A 23,016-nucleotide genomic window follows, 5' to 3' on the forward strand; every position below is an offset into this window, starting at 1 on the left:
ATTAAATCAGATTGCTCAAATTACCATGGTATTACTCTGCTCTCCATTGCTGGCAAAATCCTGGCAAGAATACTCTTGAACAGACTAATACCCACTATAGCAGAAGAAATTCTACCTGAAAGTCAGTGTGGTTTCAGAGCCAACAGGAGTACCACAGACATGGTATTTGTTCTCAGACAACTGCAAGAGAAGTGTAGGGAACAGAACAGAGGTCTTTATGTAATCTTTGTCAACCTCACCAAGGCCTTCGATACTGTGAGCGGAAAAGGTCTGTGGCAGATTTTGGAACGTTTAGGTTGTTCCCCCAAGTTCCTTAAAATGATCATCTCACTCCACGAGGATCAGCACGGCCAAGTCAGATGTGGCAACACACTTTCTGAGCCCTTTCTGATAAAGAATGGCGTGAAACAAGGCTGCGTTCTCGCTCCTACCCTATTCACAGTCTTTTTCAGCATGATGCTCCAAAGGGCCACGGCAGACCTCGGTGATCAGGACGGTATCTACATTTGATACTGTACTGATGGAAGCCTATTCAACCTAAGGCGACTGAAGGCCCACACCAAGACCTTAAACCATCTTGTCCGGGAGCTGCTTTACGCTGATGACGCCGCCCTTGTTGCCCACACAGAAGCAGCCCTGCAGCGTTTAACATCATGCTTTGCAGATGCTGCTGAGCTCTTTGGGCTGGAAGTCAGTTTAAAGAAGACAGAAGTTCTTCATCAACCTGCACCTCAGAAGTCCCCCATCATCCCCACATCACCACTGGCCAATCAGAACTCAAATCAGTCCAGTAGTTTAATTACCTAGGCAGCCTCATCTCCTCGGATGGTAAGATTGACGGGGAGATAGACAACAGGTTAGCAAAGGCATATAGTGCTTTCGGAAAGCTTCATAAAAGAGTTTGGTGAAATAAACACCTGAAGAAAAGTACAAAGATCAGTGTTTACAGAGCCATAGTGCTGTCTACTCTCTTATACGGATCTGAATCATGGGTCATCTACCGCCACCACCTGCGTCTCCTAGAACGCTTCCATCAAGGCTGCCTCCGTACAATCCTAAACATCCACTGGTCAGATTATGTGACTAATACATCTGTTCTTGAACAAGCAGCAGTCACAAGTATTGAGGCCATCTTACTGAGAACACAGCTGTGTTGGGCAGGGCACATCTCCAGGATGAAGGACCACCGCCTCCCTAAGATCCTGCTTTATGGTGAACTTGCCACCGGCTGCCGCAAGAGAGGAGCCCCGAAGAAAAAATACAAGGACTCCCTGAAACAACATCTCAGCCTTGGCCACATTGACAACCGTAACTGGTCTACTCTGGCCTCCAATCGGGAGGCCTGGAGACACACCATCTATAACGCTGCTGATGCTTTTGAGAAAGCACGGAGGATCACCCTTGTAGAGAAAAGGCAATGCAGAAAGAATCAAGCCTTGCAGAATATACCACCTAAGGAGTCTTTCTGCTGTGTCTTTTGCAACTGGACATGTCTATCTCGTATTGGCCTTTTTAGCCACCAATGCGCTTGCAACAAACGTGGGTAGAGCCCTTCCCAAATCTTCGTTCGCGAAGCCTAGCCATGATGGTTTTATGAAAGGTAATTTGTTTTCCCCCTACTGTTTTGGTTTGGGTTGGATTTGGCAAAACTGAGGAATGGATTCTTCAGTGTTTTTTCCTTCTCATTGCTTTTCCTCTCCTTCCCAGTAAGATTTTATCTGAACTTGGCTTTTGCAACTGAATATCAATCAATGCTAGCAAAAAGTGAAAAAGCAGATCTCTTGACCCTTTATATAAGGAAAAGAACATGTGTTCAGAGGCCTCCCAGACAGACAGCAGGTTTGTTAAGAAACATTTTTACTATTTCACAGGAAAAGGAGGAAGGATTTGCATTACTGGGCACTGGTAGCACTGCCCGCTTGCTTGTGCCTGCGCCTTTCTCTGCCACCCTTCCTTCTGCCACCCACAGCAGTAGCACCCCCAGGCCCTCCCCTCACAGAATCACAGAACATTTAGGGTTGGAAGGGACCTCTGGAAATCACCTAGTCCAACCCCCTGCCAAGGCAAGGTCACCTAGAGCAGGTGACACAGGAACGTATCCAGGTGGGTTTGGAATGTCTCCGGAGAGGGAGACTCCATGACCTCCCTGGGCAGCCCCAGCACTGGGGTGCCCACGCTGCTTCTGGGTGAGTTTCTGCCCGCAGGGACAGTGCTAGGGGGTGGTTTTATTATCATTTATTGTCGTTGTTCGCAGAATTACAGAACATCCTGAGTTGGAAGGGACCCATCCACAAGGATCATTGAAGTCCATCTCTTCACCCTGCTCAGTACATTACCAAGAATAACACCATGTGCTTAAGAGTGTTGTCCAAATGCTTCTTGAGCTCTGGCAGGTTGGTGCTGTGACCACTTCCCCGGGGAACCTGTTCCAGCGCCCAATCACCTTCTGGAATGAAGAACCATTTTCTAATATCCAACCTAAACCTCCCCTGACACAACTTCAGGCCATTCCCCCGGGGTCCTGTTGTCGTTTTCCCTAGCTGTTGTCAACGCTGTTATTATCATGTTTTAATTTTTTCCTGTTTCTCCTCATCCACGAGGGGACCAACCCCAGAACGGCCGACGCCTCTAGGACACCCCGCTCGAGGGCACGAAAGAAAAACGGAGGTAGAGCACGAGCGACCGAGGGGGGGGGAGCGGGATTTTTGAGGAGATGGGGCCTCCAGGGGGCGGGATTTTGGAGGCTTCCAAGGGGGCGGGAGCGGCTTCCCCCGCCTCCATCGCTCCGCGCTCCATCGATGTGCTCTGGCGGCGGCTGGCGGCGCCTGTCGGTGCCGGGCGCAGGTGCCGGACGCGATCGCGGCGGCGGCGGGCGGTGAGTGACCGGCCCCGGCCCCGGCCCCCGCCCCGCTTCCCCCGCCCCGCTTCCCCCGCCCCGCGCCGCGGGGCACCTCCAGATCCTTACCCCCCACCACCACTTCCCCGGGCGGAGGCCTCCCTTTTTCTCCCTCCCTTTGGCCTCCCCCTGCCTTCCGCTCCCCGGGCGGGGTCGAGCGCCGCGTCCCCGCCCCGGCTCCGGGGGGGACAGAGCTGTCGGCGGTGGCTGTTGGGGTGCGGGAGGCGTCGCTGGTCTCCAGCCGTACCCTGGTGGCTTCCCGGCTGCAGCAGCTTTCCCGTCCTTCCTCAACGCCCTGGCAGGAGGCCGGGGACAGTACAGGGCGGGGGGATTCCCGTCACCTGCGACCCCCGCGGGGGGCACACGATGCCCCGCTGGGGGACGGCGGCTGCCAGCGGTCGGTCCCGGCAGCAGCAGCTCCATGGGCTTTGCCTCTGTTCCTCATGGCTGCCAGGGCCTGGTGGGAGCTTCTGGGCCCGCCCGCTGCTCCGGGACACGGGGCTGGTCTGGGGCTGTCTGAAGTCACAGAATCCATTAGGTTGGAAAAGACCTCAGGGATCATCGAGGCCAACCTCTCCGAGATGGTCGAGTTCACACCAGTGAACCGTGGGTGTGCTGGATGAGGGAGTAGGGGAAACGGGGGGCAGGGAGAAGTGAGGTCTGAAAAACTGGTTATTTGCAGGACTGATTGGGTTTTAATTTTTTTTTTTTTTCGCATTTAGTGGTACCGTCAAGTTTCAGACACAACTCCCCAAAAACCAGGGGGTACTTAGGCGAGTGCAGTAGGAAAGTACCAGGGTAAGAAATATGGAAGGAATCGAAATAACATATACATGTTGAGAGATGGTTGTTTTCATTCAGGTCTACCTGGAAGTATTACACTTTTCTGTGACTTAATTTTTTTTTTCCTTCCTGCCCAGTTCTATATTTTTCCCTCATTTGCCTTGCGGTCCAGAAGGGTCCATGAGCTGGATGGCCAAATGTCTTTCCTCCTTGCTCCTTCTATATCCTAATTAGGAACTTGAAAATGATCTCTTAGCAAGGGGTAGAGAGCTGAAATTTGGGATGATCTTGTTTCCAAAAGGGATTTTTTCATTTTCAACATAGTCATCCTTCTTACACTGTCAGCTTTTCCTCACTTTTTTTTCTCCTCTTTTTGTTTATTTTCTGCAATTTGCTTGCTTGTTGTGGGTTAACAGCTTCTAGCCATAGGCTCAAAAGTTTTGAATCAAAAGCCAGTGAAATATTAAGCCATTCTAGATATGACAGAACATTAGATTAAATGTAAACTCCAAATATTCATTATTTAAAGTTTAGTTTAATATTGTAATCTTATTTCAACTTTCCAGGCTTTTCGAGCATTCTTAAAACAAGTAAACAGTCTCTTTTCTCCTTTAGTGATTTCTGCGCATTTCATTACTATAAACTTTGGTTTGTTTTTGCTTTTGCTGAAGTTATTGAAACAGTTAAAGGTTTGCGAATAAACAAACTTATAGCTTAGGAAAACAGGTCTGTTTTCTTCCTTTACCTTTGCTCAGCTGAAGAAGGAAAGCTCTGTAATTCTTGCTTCCCTATTTTGATAGCATCTTATCACAGCTTGCACTAACCCAGCAAGAAGCAGCAAAAGGCACGTCCTGCTGCTGATTTCTTTCCCATGGATAGCTTAGTTTACAGTTTTTGTGATTTATGCCCACTCCTTGGACAACAATGTTTTTACTTAGATGAGATTTCTGTTGTCTGAAACATCACTTAAAACAGATGCAGTTATTTTCATTATACTGGTATGACTTAACTGAGTGTAACTTATTTTAAGTTGTAATGGTAAGAATGTTTTCTCTATGGAAAACATAACTTTTTTAGGATGTGTCAGAGGTGAAACTGTTCAATTAAAAGCATGTTATCCATCGAACTTATGCTGGATTTTTTTCAAACAAAATCTAAAGTTGTCTTGTGTTTTTATGGCCTTTGTTCAATAAATTACAATATTTTTACAGACTTGATAGTTGTGGGGTTTTTTAATCCTATAATTGCTTTATCGTATTTTGGAGCTGAATAGCAGTCTAAGGTAATGAATATTTCAAATGAATTCTGAAAAAACCCAACCATGTAAAGTTCTGAGTCATGAACATTAAAAAAAAAAAATAAAAAAATAAGTCTTTAAAGTAAATTATTTATCACCTTACCCTTGGAGCAGTGGATATTGTTATATGAAGAAACTGTTTCGTCTTAAGTACAAAAGGTATTGTTCACTAAGTGGTTTTGAATCTGCAGTATTCAGATTTTCTTTTTAATTGTAGGATTTCTTGTGAGTATGAGCGAGGGTTTTTTGCTAGTTATTGAGAAGATTTGAGGGAAAAACAGGCATTAAAATATGTAATCCACCAATTGTTTTCCTGAGGTCTTATTAGAAAGAAACTCTATCCACTGATACAGTCCTTTCTTTATTATGCTGCTCTTCCCAGAGAAGCTGGACTAAAGCGAAATAAGTAGGTTGACTAAAGAGACAGAGGCAGTGGCAGTGACCTCTTTTAGTGATGAAAACTTCTAGATACATTATGTTAAACTGTACTTAATCAATTTCTTTCAATGTACATTTAGCTGTAAATTCAGTAAGTCTTAAGCACTGTACTTTAAACATCAGTTTTGAGTTATTTTAATTCTGTTTATTCTGTGCTTTTCGGCTTTCCTACTTAATTTAAAAAAAAAAACAAACCAGCCAAAACCGAAAAAGAATATGAAAAGAAAGAAGTAGTTATCTCAATAGGATAGTGACAGAAGACTGAATATAAACGATGTTCTTAAAAACACGAATTTTGACAGCTGTGGAAAGTCTCAGTGAAATAATCTACAGTTAGAGCTTTGTACTGCAGGACAAAAGCCTGTGAAGCACAGACGAAGACTACCTGCATGTACTTTAAATACCCATAGATCACTATTTACTTAAGCAAACAGGCAAAGAAAACGTTGCGCAGGAGAAATAAGTAGTACTTCATTTTACAAGCATGGACTGAAAAATAGTACTCAGAAGACTGTACGTGTTACAGTGACTTTATTTTCTATGTGAGTTTTTCAGACAGTGAAATCTACTGCTCTGCTTAAAAGTAAGCTGAAGGTTCAAAATATGAAAACAGCTAAATTACTATCTTTTAGCAGAAGTCAGATGTTAGCTCTTCAGCTTAACTTTGACCTTCTGTCTTGGACCACCTACATTCTGTAAATCTGGGCTGTGCAACATTGTCTTTCAAATTACTTTTCCCAGGGGAGAAATATGGTGTTTGATAATGGAGGGAATCTTGTTTGTAAAGGTGCTTGGAGGATGAGGGATGATTAGACAGCACATGTATAGCGGTCATGTCAGATTGATGTTTCATCTTCTGTGCTGAACATAAAAGCAAAGGTCTGTGTGTACAGCTTGCAAAGTATGAGTTCAAAAATCTAGCTGATTAAAATTTTTGTAGCTTACCCTGGAAATTATTTTCTGGAATTTCACTCAGCATTTCAGTTCCAAAGCGGTTGGATTTTTCTCTCTGTCAAAAGTTAGAGGAGAAGGGAAAGGCAGGAGGGAGAACTCGTTTTTGTGATCTCCTGGAGGGGGGAAAAAAAACAACAAACCTGAAGCATGCAGTTTTCCCAGAAACTGAGTAATGAGAGACAAGCCTGACAATAACTATTCATTGTGATCGCCATGTTATGGGCTTTGCATAAGGAAAGGTAAACTACGTATTTAGTATTTTAAACAGCACCAAACCAAACACTTCTCCTCCCTCCTATGGAGAAATTCTTTGGAATGGTACTTTGTGTATTGTTATGGAAGCATTTAGTGCTTTTTCTCCCAAAATAAATTGGGCTGTGTAGCCTTTTTTTATCAACAGAGGTTGTTATTCTGCAGACAGTATGTTCAGCATTTTCATTAGAAGATACTGTGATTGCATCTGGTGATGAGTGTGAAAGCCTGTCTTTCCTTTTTAATTTTGTTTGGTTTGTTTTTAAGGAAAACAAAATTTCTGAGACACCAAGTCCTTAATGGGTCTGGTTTTCACTTGACCTTAAGGGAACTGCAGATTCCCAGATTTCTAGTTTAATTCTCAAAGGCAGACCTTAGGCTATATTGTGCAGGAACCAGTGGGGTCTCTGGCAGTGTAAAAGTGTCTGTGGATCAGATTACAATATAAATCAGGGGGGTTTAGGTATATTTGGACTTGTATTTTTTTTCTTTGACTTTGTGGATAACTCAAAAGTAATGTAGCCTGTATTTTGACGTTCGTAAAAAAGCCTGTATTAATTAAAGATTTAGGTTTATGCTGAGCAAAAATTCCTTTTTAAATGCCTGCTTTTGTATTGAGGACAAACTAAATTGATTTTTTTTGAGATACCCATAAAATGTCTCAATTAAAAAAGCAATTACTTTCAGTTTTATATGTAAGAATTCTGTGAGTCTTGTGACATTTCGAATCTCACTATGGTTTTAACAGGTGTACCCTGCTTTTTGCAACTGCACATTGGATATTTGGAAAAAAGTTAAGAAACTGTGTATATAGCCAATGAGTTCTCTTATGTTTCCTTTTCATTAGAAGAGAAGGCATGGGAGCTTCTGTTTCTCAAAAGACAGCTTCACTGCTCTAAAAGCATGATAGCTCCATACAGGAGAAGGGATTTTAGGTGCATGAGTGGAAATGAAGACTTAGAGTATGTAAGGCAACAGCAGGCTTTTGTTAGAAAAATACCTGTGCACAGAGTCTGTCAGGGCAAGACTTGAGTGTGTGTTTGATCATGTGAATTGAGAAGCATTCTATAGCATATTGTTTGAGTACTTCTCTCAGCAGAGGCCAGAAAGAGGTGTTTAGGAGAGAAAATGAATAATACAGGAATCTCAGTAACACAAGTGCACATCTCATCTTTTAAATACTTTTGAAAAAAAAGGAACTGCCAAAAAAATCCCATGGCAGATGTTAAATTTAGTGTTGCAGTCCTACCTATAAGCACCCAAGTTAAAACTTCAACCATATGAACTGTGTAATTACAGTGGTTTTTATAAAGAATATTGTGTGTAGTTATAGGGCTTAGAAAAAAATCTGTGGTGTCTTGTTTCTTTTCTCTAGAAAAAAAAATTTTCATCCCTTCGGGATTTATTTAGTTTATTTTTCTGAACTTCTGGATATTTCAGAATGCATTTGAATAAACATATTTGAAAGGTTTTGATGCTTGAAGTATTGTTTTCAAATTTCTGCCTGTGAATAACAGAAGATTGAGGGATGATGAGGGTATTAAGATTCTTTACCATTTTCCTATTAACTGTAATGATGTACAGAAAATTATGAATAACTTTAGAACAAAAGAGGAATTAATGGCTTAACTGGAGGACAGTAAGGATAATGACTTCTGGATGAAGCAAACTTTGCTGAATGTTGGAGGTAGAAGCAGATGTAGGAAGACATGTGCATTGTGAGAATTTAGAAATGAATGGGAGATTTATGACCATCTGTGATATGGTTTTGTATAAAACTGAGTTGACTTTTTTTTACATATATGTTTATATATACGTGTTTAGGGCTTTTCTTCAAAACGTTGCTGGATTATAGTGATGTGTCACGTAATAAATACAGAAGCTTTTACCCAAGGAGATGAATTAATTTCTGGGGATTTGTAATATAATTTACAATGGAAGTAGAGGAAATTTTGGGGAGAAACATCTGTGTTCAGGCTTCCTTTAATTATATTTTCTTCTATGCTATTGCCTTTTTCTAGCCAATTCAGTATGACCAAACAGATGTTCAGAAAACTTAAATTGGTTTGACTTGAGTGTTGGTAATGAATAGGTGCTGTAACATTGAATATACCAGCAAAAGTGTTCATTCAAGAACTGGTATAAACCAGCATGTTGACATAATTAATAAATTGGGGGAATAATTTATTTTCACTGTGAAGTTACAGAACTTTAAAGCGAACTTTTTTGATAATGTATTTGATAAGGTGAAATATTTTTTTTGAATTTTTTCTTGAAGCTTTCCCAAACGAAAACATCTTAATCCAAGTTTATAGGGCTGTTTGGGTTATTGTAGTATTGATGGTTTTGTTTAATAGTGGCACTTGGAGATTGTCATTGTCACTTAGGTAAAAAGATTTTGAACTGAAGTGAAAATGTGATTGTGGTTCTGGGCTGCCCAGACTGTGTATATATTAAATTAAATTTGTGTGCTGGTGAGTTTGATGGAGGAGGTATGTGTGTTCATGGTAGCAGAGCAGGGGGAAGGAAATCTTTTTTTAAAGTAGACTAACTAAAATAGATTTTATAAGTCTTCAAACTTATTCAGCTTTTTCTGTTTGAACAGGTGATATAATTGGCAGATGAAATGATCTTCTGAACTAAAAGAAACCCCCCCATTTTAAAAGTCTTTGTTCATATGTATTATAGGTTATTGTTCCTTTTAATCTATTTTTAGTGGTTTGCTATTTTTACTTCTTGCTGATGAGTTACAAACTCAGTGTTCTATGTTGGCTCATTAACTTCCTTCAGGTTGTTTACAGTGTATGATACTAATGAACAAAATTTCATTTTACAATGGAATGTTTGTGGAAAAAAATCAACGTTTTGATGTCATAGGGGCATTTGTGTGGTTGATTGTTCTTTGTGGGGAATCTCTCCCGCTCCAAATAAATAAATATCTCAAAACTCCTGATGTAAACATAGATCAATATATAGGTATGTTGTACATTGTAACTGACAGGGTGCTGTCATTTAATATGTACAAGGAAATGGATTTATGCTAGTCTAGATTTTTTTTTTTTTTGACATGTGATAGATAGAAGGTTAATTGATGTTAAATGGATGCTTTGTTAGCCCTTCATCAGCTACTAAACTAGTACAGGAGGAGTGCAAATCATTACTACAAAAGGCCAAGACTAGTATGTTTTCTTAGTGAGGTTTATAGGTCCTTTTTTATCCCTCCCTTCTTTCCCTCCTTCCCAACCACACAAAACATAACCAGCTGTAATGGTAGGAGGAGAGAGCAAGCAGCTTTTCTAAACACACACACACTCTCGCACTCCGGCCCCCCTCTTTTCCTCCTCGTACCTCAGCAGAGTGACAGCTTCTAGATGTTGCGTGCGAGTGAGTTCAGCTGGTGCTGTGTGGTCTGGGTGTGTGGTCTCCAGCTCAACCGAGAGGCTGCTAACAGGGTGGATGAGAGAGAGCAACACTGTTTACTTTAATTTATTTCGGATGCCGGAACTGTGCCCGGAGTTTCTCCTGAGCCGGGTTCCACCGTGAGCGGTGTCAATCCCTCGCAGCTGCAGCCCAGGCTGAACTCCTCTGCCAGGGCTCTCGAAGCATCTGCCTCAAGTCCAAGCCTTTTAATCCCTTGTGACTCAGAAATGTTAATGGCATCGCTGAGTGCTGTGATTATTTTGCTTTCACTTTGTCAAGATACATCACCATGAAGATGTACCTGGCTGGGTTATGGAAAGCAGGACCTCTGAGATACCGAGGGAATATATCAGTATGGCTAATGTGAAAGCAAAACTGCTGTGCTCATTGCTTGGCTACCCTAAAACTAGAATCTCTAGTACACACTTTGTGGCTGGTAGGAAAATTCAGGAGCCCTTTCAAAAAGCAAAGGGTGTCATATTATGTCATTTAATACTGCAAGGATTTTTTTTTTTCATCATTTGCCCTTTCTGTCGCAAAACTCGCACATCCTCCCAAACTGAGACGGATTTTTGGCATGTAGCGTTGTCCTGTAAGTTAACATGTTTGTCAGTGTTAATATTGGCTTGAATCAACACACCGGATATGACAGGGCAAGACAAATGAGCCTTTGTTTTTTCTGTGTGACAGTGAAATTACCCACTTTTTTATGTTTGTTCATCTTTTCATTATAAGTAGCTTAGTGGTGTTTTGAAGAGTTTCTTTCCCCCTAAATGTAAGATTCGTGAGCACTTCTTGTTTAAATTGACAAGTCTTTTATTATTTAAATAAACATGCATAGATTCTTAATATCACTTGGAATTTCAGCATTGTTTAGCTTATTCACTTCCCAGTCTTTTCTGGCAGGCTTGCAGGAATGGACTTTATATTATTAATGCAGTGTTGAAGGCTGTGGAAATTCTAGGGCACTGAAGATCTCCAGAGGGGTTAATAAATGTCAGTTATTTTCACAGTGCTGCTTTTTGGATGCTTTTAATTCTTGGTTTATGTAGATTGTCTGTCTGAATTTATGTTGTTGGGAAGATAAAGCACAGAAAAGGTTGCAATAGTGTTTTTCTTCAGTTTGTAATGGTTTTGAGTACAAACATATAGGAAACATTTTGCGTTGTCATCCTTCTTGGGGTCATTTGCCATGTCCCGTCACTGATTCTGTCATAATGTTCTCAGGGGACTCTGCAGGTTTTCTAGTGAGAACAAATTATTCAATTTACTTATTAGAAGCACAAGTTTGTGTAGTTTAAGGTGAAAAATCCATCACCTATGTTCTGGAATCTGAGTATTTATTGCTTGTTTAAAAAGGCATTTCACAGATCTTTTAGTTTGGAAATTATTTAATGCTGTGATGTTAGTGTGCTAAGAGTAACTCACCTATTGGTTTCAGATTGGTTTTCTTTTAAAAGTAAACAGCAACACCTGAGGCATACTGTGATTTGCACTTGGGTGATGCTTTGCTGTTCCTGCCTCAAAATTTTTTTATATTGTATAGTTACATACCTGTGACTGAGAACAAATAGTTGCTATGTGAAGACTTGCATGCTTGCTTGTAGCTTAGACTTCCTCAATGATGAGAAATTGGCTTCTACTTCCATCCCTTCTTGACAGCTTTGATTCCCTTTGCTAGATGACTGTGGCGCTTGCATTGTCCTTGAGTCTGCCTTCCTCTGAGAGAATCCTTTAGGTTCAGTGTCTGTGACAGAGTACTACTGAAAACTTAGCTGAATTTCCAGTCACTGGAACTATCCTTGTTTTAGAAGTCAGAAACTCCATTTTAAAACAATTCAACTGCTAATTTTCCCTAAAATTTCCCTGGTGAAATTTGTAAGGTGGCACCAGATTGTTACTCACCTTCCAAAGTTCCATGCCTTCATGATGTTTGTAGTTTTCCTTTGGGATTTGAACTTACCAGCCAATGCTTCAATCCTGAATTTTTGTTTTTCATTTATTTAGTATTCTGGTGATACTTCCAGAATGGTAAGCAGTACTTTGCTTTACAGAACAGATATGGTAGCTATTGGCATTTTACTTTGTGTTTCTTCTCTGTTCACCATTGAAAGTTGAATGTGGAAATTTCAGAACTCTTATTTTAAACCAACTTTAAACTGAAGGCTTACAAAAGTCAAAAAAAGAACTAGACTTGTGCTTTCACTTATATTGGACCATGTTTCATTGCTTCATTATTTGTTTTTAAAGGGGCTTCTCTTAGGATAAAGAGGGAAGGTGTCCTCTCTTTAGCAAACTTGTAATGCTTACAATTGTCTGGATATTGTTGGGTTTTTTTACCAAACCTTTGTGAGAGGACAGTTTATTTAAGAAGCTCATGTAAAGACAAAAATTATGTTTATGAAAGGCATTTTTCAGGATGGCCTTGTAGTAGGTGGTCTTTGCGGAGGCTTTCTAACTCTTTGCACATTCATAGCAAGAATTATGACAGAATAACAGTAGGGACAAGATCATGGAAGCAGTCAAACAGATGCCATCCATGTTAAACTGTTGGGGAGATACTGTGAGGAAATGAAGTCTAAAAAATGGGGAGGAAAAAAGAGGGAAAGAGACCTTGGTTAGCGTAGAAGAAGATTGTCCATTGCAAAAAAATGTCTTGTTGACACTTCTTCAGTGAGCCTGACTCCTCAGAGGAAATATCTTGTAGAGAAAACTGTCTATGCAATCTCCCCTAGTCTGTATGAGAAGCAGTCTTTCAGGAAGAGGGCTGCTTTTTTCTAATATTATTTTATGCGTAATATATATTTGTAAAAATAGATTTTATGTTTTAGGGCAACATATAGAATTGCAACAAAAGCTTGTAATTAGGTGGTTGTGTTGTTTTACGAAATGAAAAAGTAATTGGTGGTTGTTTTTTTTTTTATCTTTGCTTTAAATATTTTTAAACAAATTTCGAAACTTGCTTTTGGGACACAGTAGTAGTACACTGGCGAGGCTTCCCAATAGGCAGTTCAGTCATTTTGACTATTGACATGTTTGTCATAAGGAGAAGAAATATTCTAAATTAATTGAAGGCTCCATGCATTTGTTTGATATTTATAATAATGACATATTCCAAAGATTTCCTTTACTTACTTTTTGAAATAAATGAAAGCAATTGCTGTTTGAAAATAATAATAATAATAGAACATGTCAGTGCTATAGTGCTTTTGTAATGTGTTGAGATTTACTGTAGTATTCTCATTCCAGTGAGGTATTTTAAAGCAATTCTGCAGTAAGCATGGAAATACTTTGGAAGAAATATTAGATCTCAGGAGGCTCAGCATTTTTATTACATTTATTTAGCTCATCATGAAGGGGGATCTAGTGCCAATTTCTGAAGTCTGGAACAATATGTTGTAATATTACTTTTGAGTTTTGGTATTGAAACAAGCCAATTACCTGTGTGCTTAGGTATTTTGAAAGAGACAATAGATGCAATACAAGGGATCTATATAATGTTTTGGGGGGAGAGGAGTCAACCAAATAATACCACAGTAACTCCTATTTTACTTGTTTCCCTCGAGGTTTCTTCCTCTGCATATTACCTGAAGTTCCTGAAGATGGCCTTTTTACATCTCTATTACTGATTATTATTCTACATAAATCTTTACCAAAAAATTGCTCAAAAGTAAAATGGGTGCTTTATGTTGATCTACTGGTATCTAGACAGATGCTGCTTCCTGCAGAAGGTGATTAGATGTGCATGTGAGGACACAGCACCACTGTTCCTTTACTGCTGTTGTATATCTTCAAGGACTGCTGAGAATCTGTGAGAAAAGCTCAGAAAACTACATAGGTAAGATTATGAGGAATAGATGGAGTTTGTTCTCCTCCCTCTTGATAAAATTAGACATTTGATTCTTCTCTGACATCCCCTTTGCACAGGACTCCAAAGGAAACTGGAAACTGGAAAATGCAGAAAGGTCTGAGCTTCTGTGCATACGCATCTTGTATAGGAATAAACAAGACTTCCCTTGCAATTTTGTGTTCTGATTCCTCTGGGTGGTATTAGGTTTAGCAATGAGAACTGGGAAGCTTATTTCTATTGTGCTGCCCATTGTTTTGTCCAGTGATGCTGCGGTAATGTAGTTTTGAATGCAGCACAGATGAAAGCTGGGCAAGCCTTATGATGCCAGGATTAGGAATGTTGACAGAAGATGGGGTCTTGAATTTTCACCTGTGGCAAGGAAGTGGATCAATAGTAGTGTAGATGGGCTACTTTGATAAGGCAGCTTGGAATAGGAAACGGGGAGGTAAAGAAGACGAATTACCAAGGTGTCTGGATTTGAAAGGAGAATGGAATAGTACCACCCCTCTCCCTCCCTGCTTTAACTTACAGATAAAAAGTCAGAGGGAGAATCAACAGGATAGAGGCAGGAAGCAGTTTGTCTGCAAGACTAGAACCTGGCCTCAGTTTTGAAGTGAGACGGAGACTGTCTCTGTGCAAGGAGGGCAAAAAGCCAGTGCTGGGAAAGAAACAGGAGTAGGGCACAAGCACGGAGCACAGCTTTCTCTTCTGTAGCTGGATAAGACTGTCAGCTGATTTCTTTGTAATCTGCTGATACAGTCCTCTCCTTCAGTGCTATTCTACCTACAATGTTATAAACTGCGTGTTGACTGCTGGTTTCTCTAGTCTCATGTTGGATTCATGTAAAATGAATTTCCAGTATTCTACATATAAGACAATAAGTTATACAATACTGTATAACTTAATTCCTTTTTCATCCATTTGTTGTTTGCAAAAAAACAGAGAAACTAATGCTTTATTAAACACATAATGTAGTTTGTAATGTTATGAAGGCAACCAGTCAAGAAATATGAGGTTTGCTGCTTAAAAATAGAAAACCAAACCAGACCTACATCATGTATGTTATCATGAGCTCTTACCAGACTTCCTTCATGTACTGGACCTGGCTGACATACTGCAACTTGTTATGTTCTTGCTTGTTTCACATGAATTTGCGTATCTTATTAATTGCACACTTCAAAGGTAGTCTTAAAAGTTCTCTGAAGGTATTAATAGTTCTGTTATGTTCAGAATATCTAGATACCTTTTCTATATTGATGAATTTGTCTTCAAAAATAGGTTTGAGCATGATAGCATTCTTATTGTAAGTCTGTGAAACTGAAAAACACATTTCAGATCAGATGTAATTATAGAATTGAGGTCGTTATTTAGGACCTCAGTATTTCAGATCATTGTGCAGTATTCCCTGTATTCAGAGTGCATTTCACACTGACTTCAGGTGTGGCTGTGGACTCTGAAGTTGTGTCAATAAAATTGTGCAGTTTTGTTTTAAGTGACCTGTGATGCACCCATGGTATAGACAGACAGAGACAGGATACTGTTCTGGTGGCATTACTTGATTACTTTCACCATGAGATCTTCCTGCTGATTCCTGCCTTTTCAATTTCCATCTTCATTTTCAGTGTGCATTCCAACTTTGGAATGTGCAGAAAGAAACCAGTCTGTGGGAGCTTCTTTGATTCACATGTCAAATCTAGCTAGTAACGCTGAAAAATTTGAGGAGGTTGTGTAGAAGCATGGTGTACGTTGGTACAATGAATTTATTTTTTATATGCAGAAGCAGCTGAAACAAATATGTCTTACTCAATTCTAGTATTTCCTGACTGTGGATGCTTGGAAACTGCAACTGTACTGCAGTTTATTGTTAGGGATGATTTACAGAGTTTCTAGGTTTCATGGAATTGACCGTTTGCAAGTAAAAATAGAAAATACATCTCAATTCAAAATAACGATAAGAGAAGCCTTTTGAGGCTTGGCTTTTTTACCAACCTGAACTTTAAAAATTGTTTACACTAAAGTGTTCTATATGTGTAACTGGGGTTTTGGAATACTGATGATATTTAGTAAGTATTGTAAAAATGGAGAAGTTAGTGGAAGCTAACATGCTTCAGATTATACTCATCAGCTTCTTACAGCTGCTTTATAGCTGCAGAGCTGCACAAAGGAAGCTGCTAATAAGCTGTAGGAATTTGTGATGAATTGCATAGTAAACTAAATGTAGGCAGAATAACGTGTTCCATATTGGTGTTTGTATGACAGAGCCAATTAAACTGGTTTGAGTTGACTCCTAATTTCAGGTGCAAAGGAATAGTCTTCTGGAAATGGTTTTTCAGTGATTTTATGTACATTTTTGTTGACCTGTTAGGATATTACTTGTTTTGTTGGTGATCTGTGCTAGTGTAATGTCTGTAAGTCATGTTTTAATTTTCTCAATTTATGTAAATGTTGACATTTTATACAAATAAGTGCTGGGGACTTCTTCACATGGAACTGTCTAGGCCAGTATGTCTAATTTTGATGGAGAAGTTATCCAAATAGTCTATTACTTAGCTTAGCTTAGCAATTCTAATCTTTTTAAGGAATATAATACTTTCAAATAGAGATTTGAATAGATTCATTTGAATTCTGACATAAGTAATTTGGAGTGTGTATAGAGTTTCATTAAGAATTTTGAAATGTTTCATATTTTTCTGAATATACTTTTTCTTTGTAGTTCAGAACTAGAGCTATATTTAATTTATAAAAAAGGAAATGCAAAGAGGGTGTAGTTATTTTTATTGTTTTATAACTATGTGGCAGAAAAAGGCTTTGAGAGTGGTGTTCCATATTCACATTTATGTTTCCCTACCATTTTAGAAGAAGAGATTGAAAGGTTTTTAATAACTTTTTTTACGTAATATAACTATTGGATTTTTAATTTATTATTTCTTGCTGAACAGATAAAATCAGCTCAGATTTCAGAAACTAAATAGACGTCATGTCTCGAGCACGGCAGCCCCCACTTGTAACTGGCATCTCTCCCAATGAAGGCATCTCATGGACAAAAGTGACAATAAGAGGAGAAAATTTGGGGACTGGGCCTACAGACCTCATAGGTGAGTTGAAAAGAAACCTCTTGATACTGAAGAATGTAACATTTTGGATATGAGTAGAGATAATCTTTTTTGCATGGTAGAATCTGTGTTGGATGGTAGGAGAAATGTCCTTTACACAAATACGTGCCTGAATCCAGAAATTCAAGGGTGCTGCCCAGTGTGTAACTAATCAGACTTGCTAGATGAACCTTTAACTTGACTCAACATCCTGTTCTGAGCATGAACACTAAGAGTGAATGCTTATTGGAGTGTACTAGAAGAGGGTGGATGTAATATGATGGACCTTTGTTACTTTCCCAGACATTGAGAATCTCTGCATGGAAACTTTCCTACCAGAAGTGTTTTCAATGTATTGAGAAAGTCACTATAGGGTTGCTATTCCTTGAATTAGTGTGAAGTCGGTTTGTGCATCTGCAACAGTTAGGACAAAGCGGGTTCAGTGATTCAGCTACACATTATTTGAAGAACCATTTCCATGGTTCTTCTTTCCATGCTGTTTTGATTTTAACATGTTAACTTCATTATTGCAAGAGGGAGCAAGATGTTTTCTCTAATTCTCCTGACTGTACAGAGTTTGTTCATTACTGCTCTGTTGCCTCATTTCCAGCTGAAACATGTTGGCTTATTTAAATTTTCTGCATGTATCTTTGGCCCTTCTTGTTGCTCTTCGGTGAATCTCTCTTGGTTTCGATACCATCATCTTGAGTACATGCAGTGTTCAGGATATGAAGGCACTGTGGCATAATATTGTACTTTCACTTTTGTTTTGTATTTCTTCCATAGGTTTCTGTTTTCCATATAACTTCCACTAAGTATCAAACTAATGTTTTTTGTTGTTCTGCCTACTATAGTTCCATGATGTAATGCTTGAGGGTTAGAAGTCAATTTGAGCCTGTCATCTGTGAATTTAAGGTTTTGCCTGTGTGCATCATGTCTTTGTTTATTGAATTTTAGCTGTTGTATAGCATCTACATTATAGTGCATCCACTCAGTCTTGTAAGTTCTATTCCACGTTTTTTTTTGGTAATATCATCAGCAAACTTTATAACCTTTTTATCTTGTAATTTATGAATATAGTGAACATAAGTGATCCCAGCATATATCCTGTGGAAACTTTCCTCAGTCAAAACACACCCTTTACCGTAACCCTGTGTCTGTGTTAATGAGCTGTTTACCCATTCAAAGTTCATATCCTATAGCTGCTTAATTTTCATAAGCCTTTCAAGAAGGGCTTTGTAAAATCTTCCTGAAATCGAAATTAACTATAACTACAGGAATTTCCCCTATTTCTTTTGTAAGTTATGCATATGTGTACTTTAGTAGTCATGTTAGAGACAATTTGTCTAATTTGTTGTGGAATCATGACTCCTCTGAAGTCCATTGGAATTTTGTTTGGCTTTGCTAGAAAAAATATTTCGTTTCATGACTGTAAATGGAGATTCACAAATTCCATTCATGGCCACCACAATGAGCTTTATGGCCAAGCATAAGCTACTACAGTTTTCCACTTCACTTCAGTTTGCTGTCTCTCAAAAAGGGAAGTAGTATTTTCCTGAGCTGCTAGATGAAGTTGTGGTACACTAATGAATCTTTATTGAGAAATCTTCAAATAACTGATGATGTTTGAGGTGAGTATATTTCTTGTATATTTGTGTATTTCTTGTGTATTCAGCAACCTCATTAGTTCATTGATATGATCCTCTAGAAATTATCAGTGCTAGGTTCTTGGAAGGAGGACGTCTCCTGAACAGTATTACAGCTGATCAACTTCTTATATTTCCTGTATTTCCTTCAGAGTAACAATAGGAACACATAGTTGCTAATAATTTTATGCTTTGAGGTAAAAATAAGTAATGGATTGCCTTATTTTTTTCATTAGCTCAATTGTCAGCTTTCCCCAGTAAGTGCCTAAGGTCCAAGACACGTATAGATTTCTTTTAATGGTTAAATTAGGGATGTGAATATTCCCTGTAACTTGAGTGGAAATACTTGCAAAAGTGAGACTTTGTAGGCATGAGAGTTAAGAGAGTTTGAGTGAGATTTTTATAAAGTTTATAAAGTTTGAGGTGCATTAGAGTAAAATGAAAAGCAAGAAACTTTTTTTCTATATATAAACAGAGTATCTCATATTAGAAGAACATGCTTTTTGTTTCATTTAAGAGAATGCCTTCTAGTAATCTCTTTGTATCTTTGAAACCAAATAAACTTTTTATTTGTAACTCTATAGGTCATGGTACAAAAAATAAAATCCAAGAGATTGCTGTAACATTTGTGTTTTCAAGGTTTAGTTTGTCTTTTAAGACATTTGCAGTTTGTAAATATATTTGTAAAATTGTCCATATATAAGCTTAACCAAAATTGGAAAGTGTCAATAAGAGAATTACTTATGCCCGTTTATTGAAAGGCACGTGAAAGCTAGAACCCAAGTATGATGTTCTCAAAGGCGTTTGTACCATGCGACAGGTTCAAATTAAGTTTTATTTAAAGGGAAGTTTTTTCTTTTTGGAGAAAGAAATGTCATACCTGTACTATCAAAACTTCTCCCCCAATATCTCTTTATTTGCTCTAGAAATTGTGCCATTACTATATTTAGTGTGGTATATAAAATGTTAATAGAGACTTAACTTTCTGTTGCATTTTTTAGATACAGGCCAAGTCTCTTTCCTGCCATTTCAGAAGTGTTGGATCTTGTGGTCTTATTCTCTTGAGAGCTTTTGGAACTTCCAATGAGTAGAAAATAATTGATTCAAGGATCTTCAAAGCAGCTGATCAAAAATTTGCTATAGCTTAGTTCTTGATTTACTTAATTTAAGCATGACTTCAAACCTTTGAAATTCTAGGGTGAAAACCTCTTTATGAATGGTTTGGGCAAAGTCTTCTAGTTAGTCTTGGTCCCTACCACAATCTTTTTGCCTTTAGAGAAGATGCTAGCATAAAACCAGAAAAGATTTAGTAATATAACACAAGGTTCAAACCCATGCATCATAAATATATGGTTTTTTTTTCCTTCCCCTGTGAAAACTAAAACCTGACTGGTTAAAATTTTGCAAATAAACAACCAAAATATTTTTTCATGTTAAGGCTTCTTTTTGTGTATCTGTATCCAATTTTGCACCTCTCCCCCCACTTTATTCAGGCATCTTTTAAGTAACAAATCTGCTGCCCTTGCTCAAGTAAAATTAATTTCAGTTGTAATAAGTTTCGATGCCTGTCTGGTTTTTATTTTTTGGATTTCACTTTCAAAATAGTTTTTGGCAGTGAATAAGACATTTTTATGTCTGACAACCATGAAAACTGCCAAATTTGTCTGCTGTGTCATGTCGGAGGCTTAAATTGTGAGAAAAAGTAAGTGTGAAGCTTTGGTACTGAGCCACATATGCTGACCCTTTTCTGTCTGTAAGTATTTTTTAAATTGGTCAGAGCTTTCTAGAAATTAAAAACAAAACCCAAGCCAACAGGGAGGAACTGCTGTGCTTGACTAATATGTACTCCAGTACAGCCAACACTCTAGTACAGCCTTGTGCTTTTGGACATAAGGCAAAATGTTCCTAGGTAGGGGTGTTATTTAAGATGAACTTAATGAAGGTGTTCTCCAAATCAGTACTATAGAAATTAGAATCTTGCCAGTTTTTCAGGACAGCAAAACTCCAGTTAGGAATATGGAAATTGTTGTTCTAGATCTGAGAAAATGATCAATCTATTCCAGCAAACAGAGTCCTGATCTGACCAGAACCAGTCAGATTGATTGGTTGAATTGACCAAACTGATTTGACATAAAATCTCAGGAAGCCTTGGATCTTTTATTAAGGTGTACCTTGACTTTTAAGTGTTTAAGAGGTGTTTTTAAACACTAAAACTTGACAAGTTTTAGTATACCACAGTCTCTACCTATGAGAAAAGACTTCCACATATTTCATAGTTTGTCATTTTTGGTTCTGTTGTGAGAGAGTATAGAAGAGGGAATAGATGAACACTACCCAATTATTCTTTCATATAACCAGGGCAGTTTATTCATCAGAATCAGTCTTGCATCGTGGATTTTGTACAGAAGAGATTGGGGCAGAATATTTGTCAATACTACTTTGACCAAAGAACCATTCTGTGTCCACAAAAGTACTACTAAATAAGTAAGGCTGAAGAAACATTGTTCATTGTGAATATGTTGCAGTGTCTTTTTTTTTTTTTTTTGCAAAGTCATGTAGACTGAACTTAAGAAACATTTGTTGCAAGCAGTTCTGATGGAAGTTTCACAGAAACACAGTACTGAACCGCAGTTCTCTAGTGTCTTGCAAACAGAAAAATCTATTGTACTATATGAAGTAAAAGTCACAGTAACCCACAACTGATAGAAGAGATTGAAATAAATTCCAAGGAGTGCTGCATGTGACACATGAAGTGTCACTGGGACAAAAGACCTGAAGTCACCTAGGGAACATCTGAAAAATTTATTTGTGACACCTTGACTGTAATTGACTGTAGGGGGCTGGTGAAGAGTCATATATTTCTATAAATACATGAAGCACCATAAATGTATTTGCATTACAGAATTTCAAAAGATACTTCTATTCACAGTAGAGTATTTATTTTTTTTTTCTTTTTCCTAGGTTTAACAATCTGTGGACACAACTGTCTGCTAACTGCTGAATGGATGTCTGCCAGTAAAATTGTGTGTCGAGTTGGACAGAATAAAAATGACAAGGGAGACATTATTGTTACTACAAAGTCTGGTGGCAAAGGAACTTCAACTGTTTCCTTCAAACTACTTAGACCTGAGAAAATAGGTATATTTCTTGTTCAAATCCACATCTATTTTCTTTGCTAAACAAATATATGACTGTCTCTTTATATAAAATGTGTGTTTGCAATGAATCCGCCTCAGGATGATTTTCTGTTGTCTAGAAAACAGAGTATATCAATAAAATGTCCACATATATGTAGAGATAAAGTCATGGTATATGTAAATTAATCCTTTCTCAAAATCCTGATAAAACCCTCAATGACTAATGAAAAGTAGCCCTTCATTTTTCTGCAAGGAGTAGCACTAAACTTCTAAATGTTAAAAAATGTAATGACAGATCCAGTAATTACTCTTAAGTAGTGTACTGGATAAATTCAAAATACAAACCAACTCATGAACTTTACACCTAAATCCTGAGCTGACAGTTAATCATTTAAAGAAAGTTGAGTCATCAGTGCTGTTTCTTATTTGTAATTCAAACCATCCTGCAAGACGGAAAGTCTTAAGTATTTTTCCTGAGATGCTTAACCACTGAAATGGTGTTGCCAAGCAGTCTAGGACCTCTACTTAATCTAGAATCCAGTCTAAATACCCTCTGGATTTGAAATGTCTCTTTCAGGACCCCTCATTGATGAAGTTGGATAGTTATCTTTTCTAAGGCAGGAGTTCCCACAAGAATTAATTTAGGCTTTTGTTCTCAGTAGTTTAGTGACATATAACACTTAATTTCTCCCAAGCTGCGCTAAGATCTTAATAATAGAAAGGTGAATCAAGTGCAAATGTTACACAGTGAAGCTTTTGGTGATGGGAGAGGAGAATTTATATTTTAAAAAACAGGTAAGTGTAGGGATTGAGTAATTTCTGGTGTTGAGTATATGATGGGTATATTAAAGGAGGGCAAGGCCAAGAGTATGGCTGGCTTCATTTTCAGCTGAGGTCCAAGACCTCCTGTGCCTCACCTTTTTGCTTTGTCTGTGCTAAGGCTTTGGAAACAAAGTCAGTTCTGCGTCCTTTGAGTCATCTATCTTGACCTGTGGCCAAAGTTCACTTGCGTACTCACCTTTTGGATAATGCATGGCACCAAACCCCTAAAATATGCAAATAAGAAGACTTCCAGGTAAGGGATGAAAGTAGTAAATGACAAGGTTTGAACAGACACCAAAAGACCTGCAGGAATGAAAATACTAATACTCTGTGATCAGGAAAATGTTCCTGTGCAGTCTGCAAGAGGATAATGTTTGATGCTCAGCCATGAATACATTTTCAGCAGCTGTAATAAAATAATTTAGCATA

At 38.5% G+C, this 23,016-nt stretch overlaps 1 protein-coding gene across 4 annotated transcripts in view; it reads left to right on the forward strand.

Moving 5' to 3' along the window:
• The first annotated feature begins 2,761 nt into the window (after positions 1 to 2,761).
• EXOC2 (exocyst complex component 2) overlaps positions 2,762 to 23,016 on the forward strand; it is a 125,734-nt gene continuing 105,479 nt past the window's right edge. For 2 of the 4 annotated variants that reach the window (XM_027682698.1, XM_027682726.1), the window contains exons 1-3: positions 2,762 to 2,875; positions 16,830 to 16,985; positions 21,590 to 21,766. In XM_027682698.1, the coding sequence (XP_027538499.1) occupies positions 16,868 to 16,985; positions 21,590 to 21,766 (295 nt within the window). In that variant the 5' untranslated portion in view covers positions 2,762 to 2,875; positions 16,830 to 16,867. Of the gene's footprint in view, positions 2,876 to 3,561; positions 3,695 to 13,748; positions 13,879 to 16,829; positions 16,986 to 21,589; positions 21,767 to 23,016 lie in introns of those variants that run through there. The other 2 variants (XM_027682707.1, XM_027682717.1) reach the window with 2 other exon arrangements.

This window comes from Neopelma chrysocephalum, unplaced genomic scaffold (genome assembly GCF_003984885.1).
Source record: "Neopelma chrysocephalum unplaced genomic scaffold, ASM398488v2 Primary Assembly neopelma1_22b, whole genome shotgun sequence".
In the NCBI taxonomy this organism is placed as follows: domain Eukaryota; kingdom Metazoa; phylum Chordata; class Aves; order Passeriformes; family Pipridae; genus Neopelma; species Neopelma chrysocephalum.